At 35.4% G+C, this 21,948-nt stretch overlaps 1 protein-coding gene across 1 annotated transcript in view; it reads left to right on the forward strand.

The window, feature by feature from the left end:
* ABCA13 (ATP binding cassette subfamily A member 13) overlaps positions 1–21,948 on the forward strand; it is a 170,371-nt gene that overhangs the window by 116,177 nt on the left and 32,246 nt on the right. The window contains exons 42-48 of the mRNA XM_054640684.2: positions 3,784–3,838; positions 4,470–4,647; positions 7,198–7,313; positions 11,681–11,837; positions 12,764–13,017; positions 13,304–13,496; positions 14,691–14,800. Coding sequence (XP_054496659.2) covers positions 3,784–3,838; positions 4,470–4,647; positions 7,198–7,313; positions 11,681–11,837; positions 12,764–13,017; positions 13,304–13,496; positions 14,691–14,800 — 1,063 coding nt within the window. The remainder of the gene's footprint in view (positions 1–3,783; positions 3,839–4,469; positions 4,648–7,197; positions 7,314–11,680; positions 11,838–12,763; positions 13,018–13,303; positions 13,497–14,690; positions 14,801–21,948) is intronic.

The raw sequence follows: 21,948 nt of genomic DNA on the forward strand, positions 1-21,948 counted from the left end.
CTGTTCACACAAGGCTTGCAAGTACAGTCCTTAAAAAAATCCTTGCATAAACACCAGAAGCATCTGTTTAATAGTAGCTTTATAATTTAGAACTTCTTAGTTTATCTGTCATTTATATTTTTTAAGTCCTCAAACATGGCAGATAGTTTTCAACTTAATGAGCCTCATTATAGCAGCTTTGCATAGTAAGAAGGCATATAAAGCCAAGAAAGTATCAATAAGTACATTTTGCATCATTTTAACAGCTGTATTGGGACAGAGATATGTGTAAAAAAAGATGGTCTAGGTGGTTAGAAGAAATGTAGGAAGAGATAGAGGTTACAAAAGTACATGGAAGAGTTTTTTAAATAAAAAAATATATATACTAGCCAATATATTAATTCTGTTGGTTTGTTCTGGTATTTGAAGAAAAATTATAACTTCTTTCTTGAGTTCAAGGGAACTTTTTTCCTCCGTGAATTACAGGCCAGTTTGTCGGCTCTCTCCAAAAATCATCCTTTTTTTGCCAACGGGGTGAAGAAATCATTATACTAAAAAGGTATCAAATTCAGAGATTTTCATGCCTCAGACTAATTGAAGAAACTTAAAATACTGAATGAAAGGCAAGAATTCCGTTTAATACAGTGGTAGAATTTTGAATTCTAAACACAACTGAACTTAGTTTAGCACAGTCATACTTTTCTTACTTGTAGCCAGAACCTTGTGAAATTTAATTTCAGTTGTGAGTATAAATTAAAAGAAAATGTAATCCTTTGTTTCATCTACATGATTTGAATGGAAATTGACTGTCAAAAATGTTTGCTGCTCTTAAGATGTGTGATTAGTTTTTGTGACTATTCCATAGAAAGAAGTTAATTCAGTGTAACAGACTTTTGATTGGTATTGTATGATACAATACTGCAGGGAGCATTATACTATTTAATGTCATGGATTTTTATTTTCCCCTGCAATTACCTCTTTTTCACAGTTTCCCTTTATTCTGTATGTTAATAGAAAAGGAAGTTAAAGCAGTGCAGTTCTGCATATGGAACCCAAGTCAGCTGCTGTAGACTTTTGTTTAATACCAATGCAATAATCTGAAAGTTTTGTTAGTTCCCCCCTGAGATCTTGCTGCCAGGCAAGGAAGGGAATTGTCCTGCTCTGCTCTGCACTAGAATGGCCTCACCTTAAACGATGTATACAGTTTTGGGTGCCACCAAAAAGACATTAAGCTGTTAGAGAGCACCCAAAGGAGTGCCACAGGGATGGTGAAGGGCTTGGAGGGGATGCGTTATGAGAACCAGATGAGGTCACTTGGTTTGCTCAGACTGGAGAAGAGAAAATTGAAGGGAGACCTCATTGCAGTCTTCAGTATGCTCACAAGGGGAAGTGGAGAGGCAGGTACTGATCCCTTCACTCTTGTGACCAGTGACAGGACATGAGGAATTGCCTGAAATTGACCCAGGAGAGATTTAGGTTGGATATCCTAAAGGAAAAGAGAGTGGGTGGGCACTGAACAGGCGCCCCAGGGAAGGGGTCACAGCAGCAGCCTGAGAGAGTTCAAGAAGTGTTTGGACAATGCTCTCAGGCACATGGTGTGACTCTTGGGGTGTCCTGTGTAGGGTCAGGAGTTGGATCTGATGATCCTGGTGGGTCCCATCCAATTCTGCATATTCTATGATTCTTCTAATATGCCCACTTTTATTCAAGCTTTAGAAAAACCTAGAAAAACTTTCTGGAAACTAAACTAAACATTTTTTTCCTGTCATGCTACTTCTCCTTTACATAAATGGAAATTCCATGGTTCCAGTGGGGAAAAAATATTTTCTTTGATATGCCTGTTTTGCTTCAGCATAAATAGCAGCAATTGTTTAAAAAATTAGTGCTTTAAAAGAAAAACAAAGGAAAATTTTAAACAGTCCCTGAAGGTACATGACATGAAAGACTTCTACAAATAGCAAGATATCTATTAGTGATACATCAAAATGTTATTGGCTTGAATCTTCTTTTGTTTTTCTAACTACCGTTGGGCTTCAGTGTACTGCATTTAGCTGTTATTTGAAAAATCTTTACCTTGTACAAATTTTATGTGTGAGTTAATCATCATCCTGTTTTTCAGCTTTTTACCATGCAGTGACTTAGTGATGTTTAGATTACTTTGGCTTGAAGATGAGAAATGAAAAATTAAAAGGGCAAAATAAATGCATGTTTAGTTAAATTTCACCTGTTACTAGAATGAAGATTTTTTTATTTTTGTCTTTATGCAACTGGACTTTAATAAATTCAATTAAGTGGTGCCCCTCAGAGTCAATGTAAGGCTACTAATAATTTATATCTTTACAAAGTTACTGGAAAAATTATTATTGCTGTTAGGATTAAGTTTGTTTCTTTGTTTTAATTTGGAACAGCATAGATTTATTCAGACACTGATCAAATAATGCTGATGTCATGGTTTAACTTAAGGCCCACTTGGTGTGCCCCAGTGGTGTGTTAGAGAGAATATTAGAAGTGATAAAACTCATGGGTTGAGATAAAGGCAGTTTAATAAGTAGAAAAAAAGCCACACACGCACAAGCAAAGCAAAGCAAGGAATTAATTCACCCTTTCCTGTGGGCAGGTAGGTGTGCAGCCATTCCCAGGAGAGCAGGGCCTCATCATGCCTAACACTGATTTAGGAAAGCAAATGTCATCACTCCAAACATCCCTCCCATTCCTCATTCTTCCCCCATGTCACAGGGTGAGCATGATGCCATATGGTACAGGATGTCCCTTTGGTCAGGGTCAGCTGTCCCACTGTCACCCCTCCCAACTCCCTGTGCACCCCCCATTCTCCTCACTGGTGGAATGGGGGAGGAGCAGAAAATATCTCGGATTCAAGTGCTGCTCAGCAATAGCAGCACAAACATCCCTGTGTTATCTACATTTTTTCCAGCCCAAATCTAAAACGTACCCCCATACGAGCTACTATGGAGAAAATTATTTCCACCAGCACAAAAGCAGCACAGCTGGCACATCTGTCAGGCACACCTGCAGAGATAAGTCACAAGCAGCATCAAGTCCAGTGGAACAGCAACTTCTGCAGTGACAATGTTTTTGCACCTTCACCCCCCACAATTTTTCTTCTTTTTCTTGAAAAGAAAAGAAGCAAAAAGACACAGTGTTTGTTCATAAACTACCTTCCAATTCCAAAGTTCATTTTGCTAGATTGCTACAGGTTGGTTGCACCAAGAACCAAAATAAGCCTAAGAATTCATTGCCTGCTCAGGACTCCCAAACTAGGCACGTTATTAATGTAGAGCTCCACAGTTTCAATCAAAGGTGTGACTTTTTTTCCCTTTTGTGAGTTTAGCTTAACAGTTTTTCTCAGCAAAACATCAGTAATCTAAAAATTGCTGAAAGATCTAATCTAAAATCTAAACCAAGTATATAAATTGCAGTAATAATCTACCCTACCCCAGAAGATTAGGTATATGAACAAATTCTACTTTAGGTTTTGTATTTGGTCTCTTCCGTGGTGTAGATTCTGTAGCAATATACAGCACTGTTGAACAAATTTCTCAACTTCAGAACACAGGAAAGCAGTACTACTTCTGTTTATTCATTAGTTTTTAGTGGTTCCAGACTCTGGAAATCACTCAATGGGAGACAGTGTTTGGTTTTGCAGACTGGTATTTGACCTCTTTCTGTTGATTACTAAATATTTAGCCTTTTTATTCATACATGTAACAAGTGTTAACAGTGTACTCCAGAACTTGAAGTCCTTAATAAGATTTGCTATTTCGTGATTTATTTTTCTTTTCACAGGGATAACACTCTACAGCCAACCATATGGAGGAGCCTTGTTGGATGAGGACAAAATGTGAGCAAACTCTTAAAAGGTTTCACAGCAGTAATCAGCAGACAATCAAAACTATCAATTAAATAAGAATATATGTTACCTGGAATAGATGCTGTGGATTGAAAGACATAATTCAGTTCTACTGAGTGAAGCATTTTTTAGTGTGGTCGGTCTGTAAAGTCCACTGTTTATACCAAAAATAGTTGCAGTATTTTGTAAAGAAAAATACTGAATTTATGCTGGTTGTGTCATAAGTTTTAAGCAGGGTTACTGTCTCAAATGATTTTGAGGGTTTAAATTTTAGTTTTCTGTAACGGGGAAATATTTGCGTAAGCTTCACTTTACAACTCAGACACATGCTGTGCTCTGTAACTCACCTATAGTTTTGTAACTTAACGCATCTTGTTCCTGTTCTTTATTGAGATGTTGACAGTGAAGAGACATTGTGTCCCTGCTCATTGCAGGGTGTTAGAACTAGATGATCTTTAAGGTCCCTTCCAACCCAAACCACTCTGTGATTCTATGGTGTTTGCAATCAGGATTAAGGTCCTAATGTCTAGTGTTTTGGTGAGAGGTTGGCCTGAAAAATGCTAGCATTTGAGGGGTTTTCCCCCATTGTGTTTTCAGTGCACTATTTTGCTTTTTACCCTAGAATGGAGAATGTTCGTCAGTGTGGGGTAGCACTGTGTGTCATGCTGGGTTTCTCCATCCTTACTGCATCCATTGGAACTGCCATAGTGAAGGACAGAGTATCTGGGACAAAACGCTTGCAACACATCACAGGCCTGGGTTACAAAACTTACTGGCTTGCTAACTTCTGCTGTGATATGGTATGTATTGGGTGAGGCAGCATGTGCTCAGGTATGCACTTTAGGCTAGTTTCTTATAAATGAGCAAAAGGAGTCACAGGATAATGAATGAGATTTGAATTGCCCAGTGACAGCTCTTGGCTGACATGCTAACAAACATTAAGTCACCATTCCTACTTTAAGGTGAGCAGGGATTGTGTTCCTTGCTTCCCAAAATTGAATTGTAAATTATTTGCTAGCTTTAGCTATGTGCACTATTATACAAATAAAAGGAAATTGGCTAATCAGCCTAGACAGAAAGAATCTTCCACATAGCAGCTCATAGCAGGAATTTCTACGCTTTGAATTTTGCCTTGCACTGGCAAAACCTGACAAATTAGTGGAGAAAACTGAAAACAGTAGTCAGCTACTTCAAGGCACAATTGTGTTATGTGTTGTTGTGGATAATATGAGAGATACTTATGATTAGTACCTTTTATTTTTGTCAAACACTGGAAGAGGCAGCTCAAGGAAGTGGTGGAGTCCATCACTGGAGTCATTTAAAAGCCATGTAGATATGGCACTGAGAGACATGATTTAGTGGTGGACTTGGCAGTGCTGGATTAATGGCTGGACCTGATGTTCTTAAGGTCCTTTTTTTGGAACACTGTTTTCATTTAGACCATTCTAATTCTGAAACATTAGATCTTCACCCATAAATGCTTGAAATCAGAATTTTCACACTTGAGCAATCTTGTGGTAAGAGAACATTTTTCCAAATGTTATTTACTTGGGCAGTCAGTCTTGGTATTTCGTTTTGCTGCTGCTTCAGATAAGAAGGCTTGGTTAAAAACAGTCCATCATTCGGTTTCTCCTTGTGAGCAAAGTCAACTCCTCATTATTTTCTGCCAATCTCTCAAAATGTTCTCACAAATTCAAGACAGTACTGCATGATCAATCATGATGTGGGAAAGAATAGACACTGCTTTAAATGCTAATTGTGCTACAGATCATTTAGGGACACTGAACACATGAATATATGAACTGTCAAATTTTAAATCCCTCTACGTATTTTAAATATTACAGGCTGTGTCTTGTATTACTGGTAGCAGAATCTTTACTAGGTCTGCAGAAGTATTTGATTTATGAAATTGCTCTCATGGGAATCAGACTGTTCTTACTGTATTTATAGGCATGAATGATATTCATTACTATGTTCAACAAATGGAAAAAGTGTAAGTGCTAGGAAAATGTAAAGAGAAATAAAGACATTTTGTTCAGATTAAGCTTGTGTCACTAGAGGGGCAAAATTAATGCTGTTTAAAGCTGTTTTGTTGTACATGCACAACTTCTGTAATATACCATGATTTCAGGGTAAGATTTCCAATAGAATTTGATTTTAAAGTTATTATTTCTCAACAGAAGCCCCAGGCCTATTGAAAAATACTGGGACTCAAATGCATTGTGACTTCTCTAAAATATTTTTAAACAGCTTCAGGATAACTGAAACATATATCTACGGGTGGTATGCTGTGATACTTGTATATGGCAAAGAAAAGGTACACTGTGAATGAGAACATTGCATCCATCTACATTTTATTCCATTTCCTTCTCTTAAAAAAAAAAGTATGTTCTCCCAGTAGCAAAGACATGATGGTCTCTGGTTTAATTTGGAACAGGTTTTCCCTGTACTTCAGTATGAAAGTCTAATTTTAATAGTACGTTGTTCTTCTACACTGAATATTTAGCTAGACCTTGATTTGTTGCCTCTATTGCAATTGTATCTCAGAATCTCAGTTCTATTAGGTTAAATCTATAAAGCTAAATATTACATAAGCAGAGATGGAGGCAGTCAGCACTTAGTGAGCTCAGGTTCAGTGCACAGAGCAGGCAGACACTGAAAATGGAGCTGAGAACAGGTCTTCACATCCTGACATTGCTATTTGCAAGCAGAACCCCTCTCTCTTGAATACTTGGAAATGAATCTCCTGTACCAATCCCTACTTGCCACCCCTAAGAATTGGTTGCCATTATTTCAAGAGACTAAAGAGAGAAACTGCTTTCCCTGTTGCCTAATGGCTGTAATGCTTTTACATATTTTTAACATTCCAAATAAAAGATGTAATTTGCTTCATCAGCACACATGGTCCTTCATTAAAATCTCTTTTAAAATTGCATCATTATTGTTCTCCCACATGAATGCAGCACCAGTCAGTGAAACTGCTATTTCTGAAACCAAGCCTATGTATTCACAGTGTAATTTGATGTTTTGGAGCAATGGCCCCACATGGACTCATTATCTGGAAGAGTTAGCTTGTTAAATGGATGTATTGGAAAGGTCAATAAAAATAGGATTAAGGGGGATATTCTGTAGTCAGATTTTATCTTGTCAGGTTGTTTCATGTGTAGAGGGCAGTTTCACAGCAAGTGCAGACTATCAAATCTCCAAGCTCTTCTGCCTATCTCCTCCTAACTTATAGTAAAATTGTATTGAAAGTATGGAGAAGTTAATTTGTAAAACCCTCCTATGCAATTTTGGTAAGACCAGTAAGAGATGCTCACCTGCTCAATTTTTTTTCCTTCTGTTTCTAGCTGTTTTACATGATTCCAGTCACTCTGTGTGTTGGTGTTATTAGTGCCTTCCAGCTATCAGCCTTCACTTTCCGAAAGAACTTGGCAGCCACTGTTCTCCTGCTGATACTCTTTGGGTATGTGATTGGAAATGCTACTATGGAATTACAGGTTCCAAGAAACAAACATAAATCTTTAGATGTAGCTTGCACCTGCTGCTGGATGCATGGTTTTCTGTCTTTGTAACTGATTATCATTCACCAAAGCATAGTGAGAAAACAGGCTGAAATGCGAGTTTGAAAATTAAACAAAAAAAGTGGAGGGAGATTTACTCACACATTAAAAAAAAAAAAAAAAAGGAGTGCAGACATCTTAGAAGATACTCAGCCTGTGTAACAGTAGTTTACTGGTAGAAACTGATTTTATGTTATCTTCCAGAAAATGAGGGAATATTAACATAGGTCAGAATTTCAGTGCTTAGTGTGCAGAATATCATCAAGAAGGTAAGAAACATTTTTTCTTACAGCTCTAACAATTTTCTGTAATTCAACATAGCTCCAGGAGTTTATATTTCCAATGAGAAGTCTGTCCAATGTGAAGTACTGGGGTGGATGGAGTTTTGTCTCCCAATAGTACTGTGAGAGAGGAAAGTTCTGCCATGCTACTCTCTTGCTTAGTTTCCTGTGAAAAACAAGAGCAACAAAAAAACCCCAAACCAAAACAAAAAAAAAAACAAAACCAAAAAACCCCAACAAAAAAAACCACAAAACCCACCAAACCCAACAAAAAAAACCAAAAAACCCAAAAAAAATCCCAAAAAACAAAAAAATCAAACCCTTAAAAACCCCCAAGCAACAAACAGGGGAAAACAAAAACAATACAAAAAAAAAACCCAACCAAAAGCAATCCTGTAATAGAAGGTTAAAATAGCTGTTTCAATAAAGAATTGATATCTCTATAAAAGTAAGTCTGTTCAGCCCTGGGATCAATTATATTAACAGTGTGTTCTGTTGTGTCACTTGAGGGGCAGAATTAAAGTTGTTTTGCTGTACATGTACAGCTTCTGTAATACATCATGATTTCAGGGTAAGATTTCTGACAGAGTTTGATTTTGAAGTTATTTATTTATATAAACACAGAAGCCCCAGGTCTGTTGAAACATACTGGAACTCAACTCATAGTGGGACTCACAACTCTTCCCATGTGCTGACTTAGGTGATGTTAGAAATGCTGAAGATGAATTGTTAAAGGAAAAGGCTTCTCAGAATTTTATTACTTATTTCAAGCAACTAATTGTTGCTACCCTTGTAGGGGTGAGTGCATATCTTACAGGACAGATGTTTAGATAATGAAATATCTGAATGAGAGAATGGTAGGCAAGGAAGGAAGAAAGGACCTTCTATGAGATCATGTCATGTTCTATTCCAGAAGAGTCTCAGAAAAACCCTTCAAAAAAACCCCCAATTTACTATATTGCTCCTTGAAAACTGTTTTCAAGGTTTTGTGCCTCCAGCAACTCATTTTTTAGAAAGTGTTTAGGTATCCTCAAATCTGGATTTTTTTCTTGAAAATTCTAGCCAAAGTTTATTCAGAACCATACTTCATAATTGTCCTTCATCAAATGCCTTTTGCAAGCCAAAAAAAGCCAAATCGTCTCTTGTAAAACCTTAAAACCTCCAAATTCCTTGCATAATTCTATTTATCATTTTTCCTTATAATTCCCGTTTGAGCTCCTATTTCCTGGATGTGAATAGCCAAACTAGCATGAACTATTCTAGAGGTCACGATGCTAGGATTTTGTAAATAACTTGTATGAAACATCCAAAGTTCATAATTTCCTCCTCTCTGAATCTTTCTTGTGTACCACCCTCATTTCCCTTCTTCTGCACTTCCATCAAGTGATTCCTTCAAGTTAAGGGCACAAATTCTAACCAGTCTTAGTGCAAAGATTTTACACTATGAATTCTCACACCTTTTTTTTTATTAGCTTTACAACCACTGAATCCTTCTTGTGATCCAGTTGCTGTCATATAGTGAGGCATAGGCTTCTATAGAAACCCTAGCCAAGCAGCAACTGAAGCACACAGTACAGAGCTGTATGTCTACTGAAGTCATGAAAGGGTTCTTTCTGGTGTGCCATGGGCTTTGGCCCTGCCCACAGTGTACTATCAAGTGCCAGTTATATTGGCATTGTTTTAACCAAAGAGTTGAGTTAAACTTTGAATATTTCAGAAAAAAAAAAGTCAATGAATGAAAATGGGTCTTATTTTGTTGGCTGCAGATGCAGCTTAATCAGCTCAATATAATCCCTACTGTACTGTTCGGCATTGGCTGACATAACAGATGTTGCAGTGATTTTTAACAAGAAAATCTGTGTATTCACTGTGTATTAACATATATTAAAGATCCAATATCTGTCTGTAAGTTTAACATGTCTCAAGGACATTGATAAACTTCACAGTTTCCACTCTTCCTAATCTACCCTTTATTCAGCCTAACTACACCAAAAATATGATGAAGCCTATTGTGGCCATTTTATCTTCCCCAATACTGTGCATATAACCCTCTTTCATCTGCATGCCATCACCATCTGTGTTTTTTTCCTTTAAAATTTTATTTTTCTCTTCAGGATACATTTGTGTGGATTTTCAGATCTAGAACAAAGATAGAAATAGCCCAGTTATACAAAAAAGTTAAAGAGAAGAGGGTGTGTTCGAAAGAATAATCAAGTTTCTTAGTGTGCTACTTTAAAAGTTATTTTCTTTAAAAATAAAATTAAACTGCATCTTTTTCTCTTTTAGATGATTGCAGAGGTGTTTGCTAGTCTAAATGCTTAAGCAGTCCAAACTGTTCTTTTATACTTAGAAAATACTAAATTGCAACTGCAGCTGAGGGAAGAGAAAGAGGACAGAAATGTAGGTGTAACCGGCCCCAACTTTAAAGACTGCATTTGAACATCATATAACTTTAGGAGTCTGAAAGTCTTACTCATTTCTTAGCAGTTATAAGCAAAAAAATCAAATTTTGCTTTCATTTACAGCAGAGCAGTAGCACTGTAAATCATCTCTTTCCTGAACTGTTTCCAAGGATGGACATGTATTTATGATATTGTTATTCTGAGAACAGTGATTTTGGTATGTGCATCAAGGGAAGGAAAGATAGTGTGATTAAGACTGGCAAAAGGATGCTGAAAAGTATAGTGGGATCTTGAATAGTTACAATTTCATTTGAGACCCAAACATTGAGTCATTTAGCCTTTATCTTCCTGTAAACTGAAGATAACATTTATATTACTTCCCAGCAGAGTTTGAAAGTTTGCTTTTTAAGGTAAAGGATTTTGGCATTCTTCAATGCAAAAGATTCATCTATAAAGTACAGAATACTGAATTGAAAAGGGAATGACTTAGTTTAGTATTCTAAAGTCATTTAATAAAATGACTTTTATGACTTAGTTTAGTAATCTAAACTACACTTTAGGGCAATGAAGAAGTGAATTCACAGACTTTTGGCTAGTTGCTCTTGCATTGAGCTCACTATTAAACCACTTACATATTAATATTATTCAGGAAGTATTTATATATACATTACATATATACTTATTGATGTACGATAGTGTATGCTGATACATATGCTCCTGCAGTCTATGTACTGCTTGTTTGACAGATATATCTTGCACTATGCTGAATGGAAAATAAATTTTCTTTACATGGCATGCACATGCTGATTGCCTGGGCCTTGTTTTAACCTTTATAAACATCTCTTTATAAATAAAAAGTGTGTGTGTGTGCTCCATTCTGGATAGGCATGGTTTGATTTGTCATGATGGAGGTGCCTTCCTCCTTCCGTTAAAGAGTGAAGATGATGTAATCATGGACATGCTGTCTTATCCTCATATGCACTCATTTTTGACTGCTATTACTCTACTGACAACCTGCTTAATGTAATAACATGGTCTGTAGGATTTTTCAATTCTCACATATCACCAGCACAAACACTAGTTCCAATTCAAAAATTATTGGTTTTTTACTTATTTTTCTTCTCTTCCTTTGCTCACTATTTCCTTTTATTTTTTCCTTCCTATGAAAGCCTCTCAGAAAAATAACTGCTCAGCATCCACGATTTAAACTTTAAATATTTGGTTTTAATTCTATATCTGTGTTAGAGGCTTGGTCAGATGCATGGATTTGCAATCATCCAGAAATCAGGATTGCGAGCTGTGTGGAACAGTCAAAGTAAATATCTACACCTCATATATGCAAAAATGGATCATATCTGCACATAACATGGCAGTAAATATGTGTATATCTATGGAAGTATAAGCTAGTTTTTTAAAGAATATGTATCCCAAATTTGTCCCTTTTTTAAATCACTTGTTCTGAAGAGTTGTTTGCCTGCCTTAAAAATAAGGAACAGTAGTTACGATTTTTTTCTAGTGTGATAACTGGCTTTTTGGGGATCAAAAGAATAACTTATTTGTGACAGTTTTGTTTCTTTAAACTTTCAGATATGCAACTTTACCTTGGATGTATCTTGCATCCAGATTCTTCTCAAGTTCAGATGTAGCTTTTATTTCCTACATCTCCTTAAATTTTGTGTTTGGCCTGTGTACCATGCTGGTGACTCTCTTACCTCGCTTGTTAGCTATAATTTCCAAAGTGCAGGTCAGTATCAAATCTTTGGTTTACCTTTTTCAAAATTGACATGTATACACACACATACATGCATATATATATTTGAGAATGTTCATGTGTGTTTATATATTTGTACAGATAAGATTTCTCCTGAAGAAAAACATACGGTTCTTATATATTCATGATTTTTCTATATTGACTGTTATCGTCTTGAATTTTAACTTGTCTATAACCCAAAAAAGCATGCTGTAATAATGAAAAAACAGTGTTAATTGAAACTTTGACATTTTCTAGACCATTAAGTTGTAATTGGCACATAATGGGAGCTGTTCTGGTCGATTAAATAGATTATATGCATTGTAAAATGTGTTTGAATAATATTGACATAAGAGATAAGCTGCATATTCCTAGGATCACTAATGAAATGTATGAATAGTAATTTATACAGCACATTCTCACTCCATGTATGTATTTTTAGTTAGTCATAACAGTATTTAAACAACTCGATGGAAAGGACTTCCAGAATGAGTATGACTCTATTCATGTACAGGTCAAAAACTTGATGTTTAAAGTCAAATCTGGATAATCTGTCATGCAAGTGTGTAAGCAAATTCAGTATTCACTTGGGTTTAAGTTCGTGATTTAAATTTGATATTATTCAAATATTGAAATGTTAAGGAAATAGAAGAATCATGGTTCCATGTGTTTTGATACTGTCTATGAACTTCAACTAAGATCAGAATGCCATGGCTATAAAAAGTCTAAAATGCACTATTATATAACCCTGAACCCCAAAATAGTTCACAATATGTTCACTTTAGAATTCAGTTTACCACAAATGAGATTTGAATGCAGTATCCAGTTTTGCAAGTCTGCTCATTAGGCTGTTGGAGAAAACTAATTTTTTTTTCCCTTTTATCTTTATTCTCCTTCATCCTTCCCATGTCTTAATACAGAGTTTTCACAACATCTACAATATCCTCAAATGGGCATTCATCATATTCCCACAATTCTGCCTAGGCCAGGGCTTAATAGAGCTTTCATACAATCAGATCAAGTTTGACCTGACCAGGAACTTTGGAATAGATTCTTACGTGAGCCCCTTTGAGATGGATTTCCTGGGCTGGATTTTTGTGGCAATGTCCCTCCAGGGAACACTACTACTTCTGTTACGTCTTTTCCTTCATTGGGATCTCCTCTGGAAATCAAGGTTTGTTATCATTTGTATTCTGCCACAGTGGGCACTGAACTTATTTTCGGAGAAAGAAAATGGTGTGTTCCTTTAAACAACTGAAGACAAATACTTCTTATAACATGGTGTACCTGAATTGATGTAAACTACAGAAAAAATACAAGTAGTAGTTTTTCCCTTGAGTTCTGATGAGAATTGATCACCAAGTGCTAAGGGATTACAACCAGGAAAATAAGAGTTATACAGAATGCAGCAAATGATGACCAATTTTCCATGTATCACTCATTATCATCCTCTGTTGTAGGGGTCATTGCTCAGTTGACAGCATGGACAGCCCTTCAGAAGATGTTGATGTAGAAATGGAGCGACAGAGACTCTTTGGTGGAAGAACTGGTAATGATGTCCTACTTCTGTACAACCTCAGGAAGTGTTATGGAGGTTTCAGTAAGAAGAACACAGCTGTGGAAAACATAAGCTTGGGCATACCAAGAGGAGAGGTAAAAGAGTCTTTTTTTCCCCCTTTTATAAAGTAACACTTTATTCTGAGCAATTGTTGAGACATACTCAGTGTGTCTACAGTGAAGGGCCTGTAGATACCAGCAGAAAAAATTCAGTTGTAGTAATTTCTAAAATTGGAAAATTGGAAACTGGATAAAAGCAGAAACTCTGGTGGTGCTGAAGAAGAACTGTTCATTTATTTTTTGGTTAAACATTCATCAGAGTGTTAATTTTTTACTTCTTGCTTATCTTTACCAAATTACTCTACTTCAGGCTAACATAAGTAAGGTAGCATAGCAGTTTATTGTTCAAAGAGAAAACAAAATACCCAACTCAATAGCAAACTATGGACTGCATCCTGAATTTGTTACCACAGCACATTTTTGGTTCCCATGCTGAAATTATCACAGTACCTTTGAATATGGCATATACAAAGAAACTATTTCAATAAATCAAAATTTAGTGCTGAGAATATTTGTGTTTGGGGGCTTTATTCATTATTTGGATGGTTTGGGGAATTGCAGATATTAATTTCTAAACTACTGAGAAAGAAAATACTTTTCTTGGTTGATAATATAAAACTGGAAAATCTGTGAAACTCGCACATGGCAGCACAGGCGCAGTGATGTTCCTGCTACTTACTGATCAGCTGTTGGGTATCTGAGGTAACCAGGAGGACATTATTGTTGATTAAAGCCTATAAATCAATAGGAAAGTTCATGAAAAAATTATTTAGAAATCATAAAGGGCTATGTGTAGACTTATTATGAATCCTATCCTAGATTAAGCATTAAGTTATTGCAGCTAGGGGCCTGAAATAAGTGTTCAAAATGAATGTGTCTCTTGGATGTCTGGTATTCAGTCATACACAGTGAAGCAGCTCATGACAAGCTTGGAAATATTCACTCTATGGACTGATATCCAGGGTGTGGAAGCAGGACCTAAAATCCTCCTGTTCAAATGTAGCATTTACTGATAATATGGATAAATAATGGGTTTGATTGTTGGGCAGGGTTTTAAGAGGAGGACTAGAATGCTAAATAAGTCACTTCTGGTAATTAGCACACACATTGTACCCATATACAGTTTCTTATAGATATATAATAGGAAACATGGAAAGGGGAGAAATTTGAAGAAGTAATATTTATTTGTTCAGTATAGCATATTGATTTTTTTCCCAATATCTCTGATAGTGTTTTGGACTCCTGGGAACAAATGGAGCTGGGAAAAGCACAACATTTAAGATGCTGACTGGAGACATCATCCCATCTGCAGGACGTGCTGTTATCAGGACTCCTACTGGGTAAATAACACAGGGTTTGATCAGAATAGTGCTAATTGATAATGCACATGATCAAAGACTCAGCATGTCTTCAGTCTTTTATCCTGTACTCTAGGGATCTATTTTGTTCTCTTTTAAATGTATATTGCTTTGTTGCTGTTAAATCTCTGTGGAAAAGCTTTTTAGAATTATTTAATTCTGTTTGACAGCTGTGTTAATTGAGAATAAAGTTGTCTACTAGCAAAAGAGAAACTCTAAGAAGACTTAATATACATCCTTTCAAAACTTTTAAAAAAAGCTTAACATATATTAAAATGCATGGCCATATATCCCCCTAAAAGTTCTGCACTGAGAGTTTTCCAGGCTTAGGTAGATGAGCAGTGCTTCAAGTGGGTAATTTTAAAATATTTTCTTACACTAATGTACTTCAGAGTCATTAGTTAATTACTTGATCAATATGCTATGTATTAGGATAAGAGGTAGTGTTGGTGAGATTTATCATTCTGATGGACTGATAAAAGAATAATGGACTTTAGGTCAGATGTAACCAATAATTTTAAGTTTTCCCAGCAAAATTGAAAGGAAAAGAAAGTTATTTTTTTTCAGTAAGTAGAAAATATGCATATACACATACGTAAATGGCTTTTGTGCTCTTTTCTTTTCCTGAATGATGTAAATTTCAAAATCTTTTTTGGACAAGGACAGGTCAAGAGTTTCATTAAGAAATTTTTAAAGGAAGCATTTTTGAATTTTCAAAATGGCAAGTTACATTTCTTTGGCCTAGAAATCAAATGCTTTCATAGGTCAGTGTTTCCTTACTTCTTTACGGAAATAATGATCATCAGATTTAACTTCAAAGATAAGTAGCTTCAGTCATTGCAAAATTCAGTTTTCTGGAAAATTTGCACTTTTGAAATGGACAATATCACCAATATTAAAATAATTGTAATTCAAAGTATTTTCTCATTATCTTTCATAGCAAATCATATGAAATGTAGATCATAAAGCAGAAATGATTTTTAAAAAGCATTTTTAAAAATGGATTTTGAAAAAAGTATTCTTAAGAGAAGTGGTGTGAGCAAGACTTTAAAATAGTTAGAGAGACTTTTTGATGGTTGTTTTCACTTGTAATTTTTGAGAATTTTTAAAAGAATTTTTTGTCTTAAACAGAAGACAATTTTTCAGATATTGATCAAAATTAAAAATAAGAGAAGTGATTTAAAATTGGATAAAAATCAACATTTGTTATTCTTTGGAACTGATGAATAGCATTTTACCTCCTGGTACACGAAATAATGGAAGCCAGAAGTTTATAGCATGAGTCTGAGGAGGATTTGAGATTTGGAAAAATGAAATTATCTGTAATACATTTTTTTAAAATAAAATTTCTCCATTAGGGCATCAGGATATTTAAGCTCCCATGTTTTGTTTTGATTCTGAGCAGTATTTTGCTGTAGATTTTAATAGGACTTGTCTTGGGTCTCACCTGTGCATTCATGGATCACATATGACTATCCCTGTGCAATGTTGTTTCAGGTCTGTATTTGGGCAAACGATTTGATCTGGTAGGAAAATTGCAAAATTTTAACATCTACTTGAAAGCAAATATAAAGTTATAAGAATATAATTCATTATTATATATATTGACACTTACAGTATGTTTGCTGACTGCTACATGGTTTTTTAGAACCCCCTAAAATAATTTTAAAAAATTACAAAACAATTCACCAATGCCTGGATTCCTTTTATCAGTTGTGTTGCTATGTAGCTGTGGTTAAATGGCTAAAAATTCTTCTGAGGTCAACTAGCCAGCTACTGGCTTTTGACAATAGGCTAAATGCTGTCCCTGGACACTGTGTGTGTCACTTTCATTTCCCATATTGTGTTTTATAAATCCAACATGAAAGCATATATTAAGATGCAATGTTATTTACCATATACTAAATCATAGGTAATGAAATTTGACACACTTTAGGAGGCTTGAGAGAAAGCCTTAGACAATTGAATTTCAGTGTACAAAATACCCTTGACAACATTAATTATCGCCTTGTATTATGGTGGTGTCAATCGAGTTTATGGATTTTTTGTGTTTGCAGGGGCTGAAGTGAGTGTAAATCCCATATTCCCAAGATTTCAAAACTTAATGCTAATTCAAGGAGGCAACCTTCAGTAAGAGCTGCTATTACACAGTAGCTAAACTTAGAGAAACAAATGATTTGAGGCTGTGAGAAGAAATTTATGTCCCTCCTGACTTTGTTCCTTGCTTCATTATTTTAGAAACTGCTGTTGAGCAGATCATGGTGCAATGTGTTGCTGTACCCCTGAAAATCACTAAGAGGCAAGTTTGCTGGCTCTTCCAGAGGTGTGATGGTAACCACAACAGGTCTGGAGAGCCATTCCTCAGCAGCTAAGAATGACCGAAATTACTGATTGCAGGGAATTTTAGGTGAATTTATTTTCATTTATGACCCAGACAAATGAAGGAAGGTATGGTAAGAAAGCTACTTCTTTTCTTATTCTGGAAGTATACTCAGAAGTCTGGTGTTCCTGGCACAGAGACTACAGTCAGCAGAAGAAAGCAGCTGCAGAACATTTCTTGGTCAGCAGAATTAGATTTTTTGCTTAAAATTTACATCATGGAGGAGATTTCATAAAAACATTATCTCTGATACCTATTCCTGATGAAAAATGCAGCTTAGATATAGATCCCACCTCTTTTGGGTTTGACTGGAAAGAATACATCTTTTGTCCGCTGTCACTGTGAAAGGACAAGACATTGTACTTTGATGGATCCTTCACAGAATCATAAAATGGTTTGGAAGGGACATTTAAGATCATGTAGTTCCAACCCCCCTCCGTGGGTAGGGACACTTTTCACTAGACCTGCTTAATCAAAGCTACATCTAACCTTGAACAGTTCCAGGGATGCGGCATCCACAGCTTCCCAGGGCAGCCTGTTCCTGTGACTCACCATCCTCATAGTAAAGAATTTCTTGCTAACATCTAATTTAACCCTACCTTGATGATGTATTCTTCATGATCAAATAATTAAATAAGTATGTAAAATTACTATTATAAACATTGGAGAACCTAACTAATTTTATTCCATGCAGAAAATCCTTAATTCATAACAGATTCCATTTCCTTGAATAGCTATGCTTCAAAGTTTTTGGTTTAAAAAGAAATTTAAAAACAAAGAAACCAAACAAAAAACCAAAAAAATCCATGCATACCTTTTCCTGCTTGATACAGAATTTGAAATGAAGTCAGGAGTGTCTTTTTGAGGCAGTGCACTGATAATGACCTTGAATTTTATTAGACAGCCATTGCACCTTGGAAGAACATGAATTCTAGAAATAGAAGATGGGATTTTTGAAAGGTATAAGTTGAACACAAAGAAGAATTTTTGAAAGGTCGTCCTAAAACATCTTAGAAGTGCAGGGGTTTATAGAGAAAGAGCCTCAAACACCAATAATAAACTTGTATTCAAGGACCTTCTGCTACAGTCTCAAAGAAATTTTTAAAATATGCTTCTGAGAAATAACATCCTTTTTAAGAGGACATAAGAGCAGATTCACAACATCTTCACATACTTTTAAAGATTTGTTGTCTGCTAGGTTGGTTGTTTGCTGAATGCTTAATACCACCAAAAAATAAAAAAAGCTCATTCCTAAGAATCTGAGAGAGATCTATGTCTGTTTTCATAACAAAAGCTAATAAAATCCATAGAAGATAGGTATTATGTATGTTATTTTTCAGTATCACTGGGATTCATAAGTCAGAGTGTCATTAAGTGGGAATATTTGTGAAAAGCTAAAGCCAACTTCATCTTTTCTGCATATTAGTTTTTACAGACTTCTTTGGTGGGGAAATGATTTTGGGGGAGGGAAGGCTTCTGATCTGTTTTAATTGGGGTTTTCTCTTTTTGACACACTACAAATTAAGTAGATATTTTAAATGCATTATATGCCTGAGCTGTGTATCTTACAATTTGTGTAACCAACGCACATTTATAGTATACAAGCTGAGCAGTCTACAAAAAACCTATTTCTTTCTAATTTTCATATCCCTCTGCAGAAAATATTTTAGGCAACTTATATAACCTTTGTAGGCCCATTCTAGTTGTTACTGTTATATGATTAAAATAGTCAGAGAAGTAATAGGAATTTATGACCAACCACAGCCAATCATGTGAATATAATGCCTTTCACAGGGGATTTTACTTTTTAATTGTTTTGTGTACCTCATTAATATCACGTTGTCAGTGACATATCTGTGCAAAAGAAACAGAAAAATAATTAGCTTCTAGAGAGTGTGTCTCCATATTAGGGATATTTGCCACCTCAATATTGAAGGGTGACAAAGAAACAAGCAACATTGAAACAGTTACTTCAGAAGGCCTGGAAACAAAATAATGATAGCAAAGTATCAGGAGTATCTCTCATAAAGGACGGAAATATCAAAAGCAAAACCAATAACTACAAGAAAGCAGAATATTTGAATAAGATTTGTTTACTTCTACTTAGAAAGTATGGTTTTATAAGACATTAAGAGACCGACAGGCTTTTAAAGAGCTGCAAAGCTTAAATATGTTTAATAATTAACTGCATGATCTGCCTGACAATTAGAAGAGTTCTTTGTGTTCTCTGTAGCACAGCTGTTGCTCTACAAGAGTAAAAATGGTCTAAAATTATCTCATGCTTGGCTCTACTGCCATAAGTAGATTGCCACCAGTGTGGGAGCTGTCTAAATGAAAGGTAGTGAATGAAACTGTAAACATTTTTGTAGTTACTTTTTCTGTCAAACAGCTTGAAGAAGTAAGGTCTGCATTAAATATGTACAAAGAAAAGCTGACACTTAACAAAGTGGTATAACAAAGGAGAACAAAGTGAGTCTTCGTAGTCTTTGAATGTCTGCTGGGCTAATGTATCAGCAGATACTGTACATCTGTTCCACTTTTTTGTGTTTGTGTATTCTTTGGCCAAGCTTTGTTTTCTTTCCCTTTCTATACTTGTGTTTAAACCCTCCTTAGTGACTCTGTCATAAAACCTCTCTAAAGTGAAGAGCACTAAACACAGCTTTGAAGAGAAAGTGTCAAAATCCTTTTAAGTGCTGTGGCAAGGTCAATGTAAAATAATGAATAATGTGACTGGTGGTTTGTTTGCCTTTTTGGTGCCCTCTATTTTGCAATCTTTTCTGTTGTACTTTGCTGAATAGAGATGACTTTAACTTCATACTTAGAGTGGTATGCTTATGCAAAAAAGTACATAAACCAGGTAACATCTTATTCATAAGTTGCCCCACCAAAGACTGAAGCATTTGGCAGTCTTCCTCATGTAATTAATTTATCTCCCATGAATTTCCATCTTCCTTCTGCACAGAGATCCTCCATGACAGCAATTCCCCATCCTATTTGAATTGTGTCAGTCATCTCAGCTGTTGTATTACAAAGTCATAGGAGCAAAGAACTGCTCTACAAAGAGGGAAAAGTAAAATATTTCTTTATGGCTAGAACTTCAACTCTTTTGATAGGTATGATATTCAGCTTGATAAATAATTAAAATGTAGTTCAAATAGCTTAACTTGAAAGGAAGAATAAATTTACATAAATATAATGGCTGAAATGGCTGTTTTTACACTGTATATCAGTATAATTAGTCTAATTATAATGAAGCTATAGTTACATTAATTATATTTTAACCTTGATTTCTTTGTAATGTTAATTGCGCATTAGTATGCACTGAATTGAATGTGCAGTTATGAGTACAATGAAATGTCTAAGTACTTTTGCAATTTGTAAATTTATATTTCATTTTGACTAATTAATGGAATTTATCACTCTGTAGAAGCAGATATATATATGTGGTATTGTAAGTACCAAATATATCACTGCTTTTTATTGCATTGAAAAACTGCAGAAAAAGCATATAAAAGTGAAACAAAGTGCACAGCAGAGCCAAAAGCGAAAGAACTTTTTCCAAAACCAGTCATAAGACTGATTTCAGAGACTGAGTTGTCTCTGGAAACCCAGCACTGAGTCTTACCTTTGAATTACGGCGCACAACCACCTATAAGCAATGTTGATAGTAACCATTGTAAAAAACAAGATCAAATCTAGTTCTACAATAGCCACTCCTGCCTTCTGGAAACTGCAGGTCCTGTTTATACAGGGGAAGGAAACAGGTTTTGTCCAAGATCATATTCACTCGTCCCAGTGGTTATGACTCTTTTCAGTGTCAGCAAAGGCTTTCTGACTGGAGTGCCCCATGCCACCCCCATATAATCTGTAATCAGATTGCATGGCTTTCTTTAAGTACTCCGAATAAATAGATCGATGTAAAAAGCCTTGCAATGGTCTGTGGAGGAACAATTTTGAATCTAAAATTTTCTATACTCTGATTTTGGTTTATGATCTCAGTATCTTGAAAATCTGGCAAATGTATTTCCTCAATAGTATAAACCTATAAGGTGAACACTCCATGGTGAGGAAAGTCTCATTGAGTTCTGGATATTTTCTCAGGATGTCTTGCACCAAAATATCATGATACTCACCAAAATACTTAGACAGGGATAGAATAGAAAATCTTCCATGCTTCAAGTGCTAGACTCCACTATTTTTCTTGAGGATGCCAGATGTTCTGTTGACCATTTCTAAAGGAGATCTAGAAATGCAATTCTGCAACTTTAAAACTATATTTAAAATATAAAGATTTCTGGAAATATTCCGGTGATGTCATTTGTTGCAGCTGTTCACTCTAAAGGAAAGCTTAACTAACGAGGGGAAGTATTGACTGAGCATAAGGATGTAGTCTAAAAATGAAGTAGAAAAATGAAGAAAATGTCTTTTATATCTTGATCAGATGATATAATCAAAATTACTAGCAGAATTTAGAGATAACAAGTACACTGTGTTATTATAAAGATACAGAAAGTTGTGTAGTAGTGTAAAAGCTTAGTGTAAAAGTGTTTTACTGCCCATAGTTTTAGATATTACGCTACATTTCATTGTGTCTACTGTACTATGGACAAAAGCCTGAGAGGGGTTGGAATTCATACTTACATGTTCTTTCTCTCTATTTATAAAACGAGCTGATTTTTTCCTCCTGTATGTCTTGTTTTTAATGTGAATAGTTTAGTGAAAAATTATGGCATCCTGATAATAATAGGGC

Source organism: Agelaius phoeniceus, chromosome 1, assembly GCF_051311805.1.
Source record: "Agelaius phoeniceus isolate bAgePho1 chromosome 1, bAgePho1.hap1, whole genome shotgun sequence".
Lineage (NCBI taxonomy): Eukaryota > Metazoa > Chordata > Aves > Passeriformes > Icteridae > Agelaius > Agelaius phoeniceus.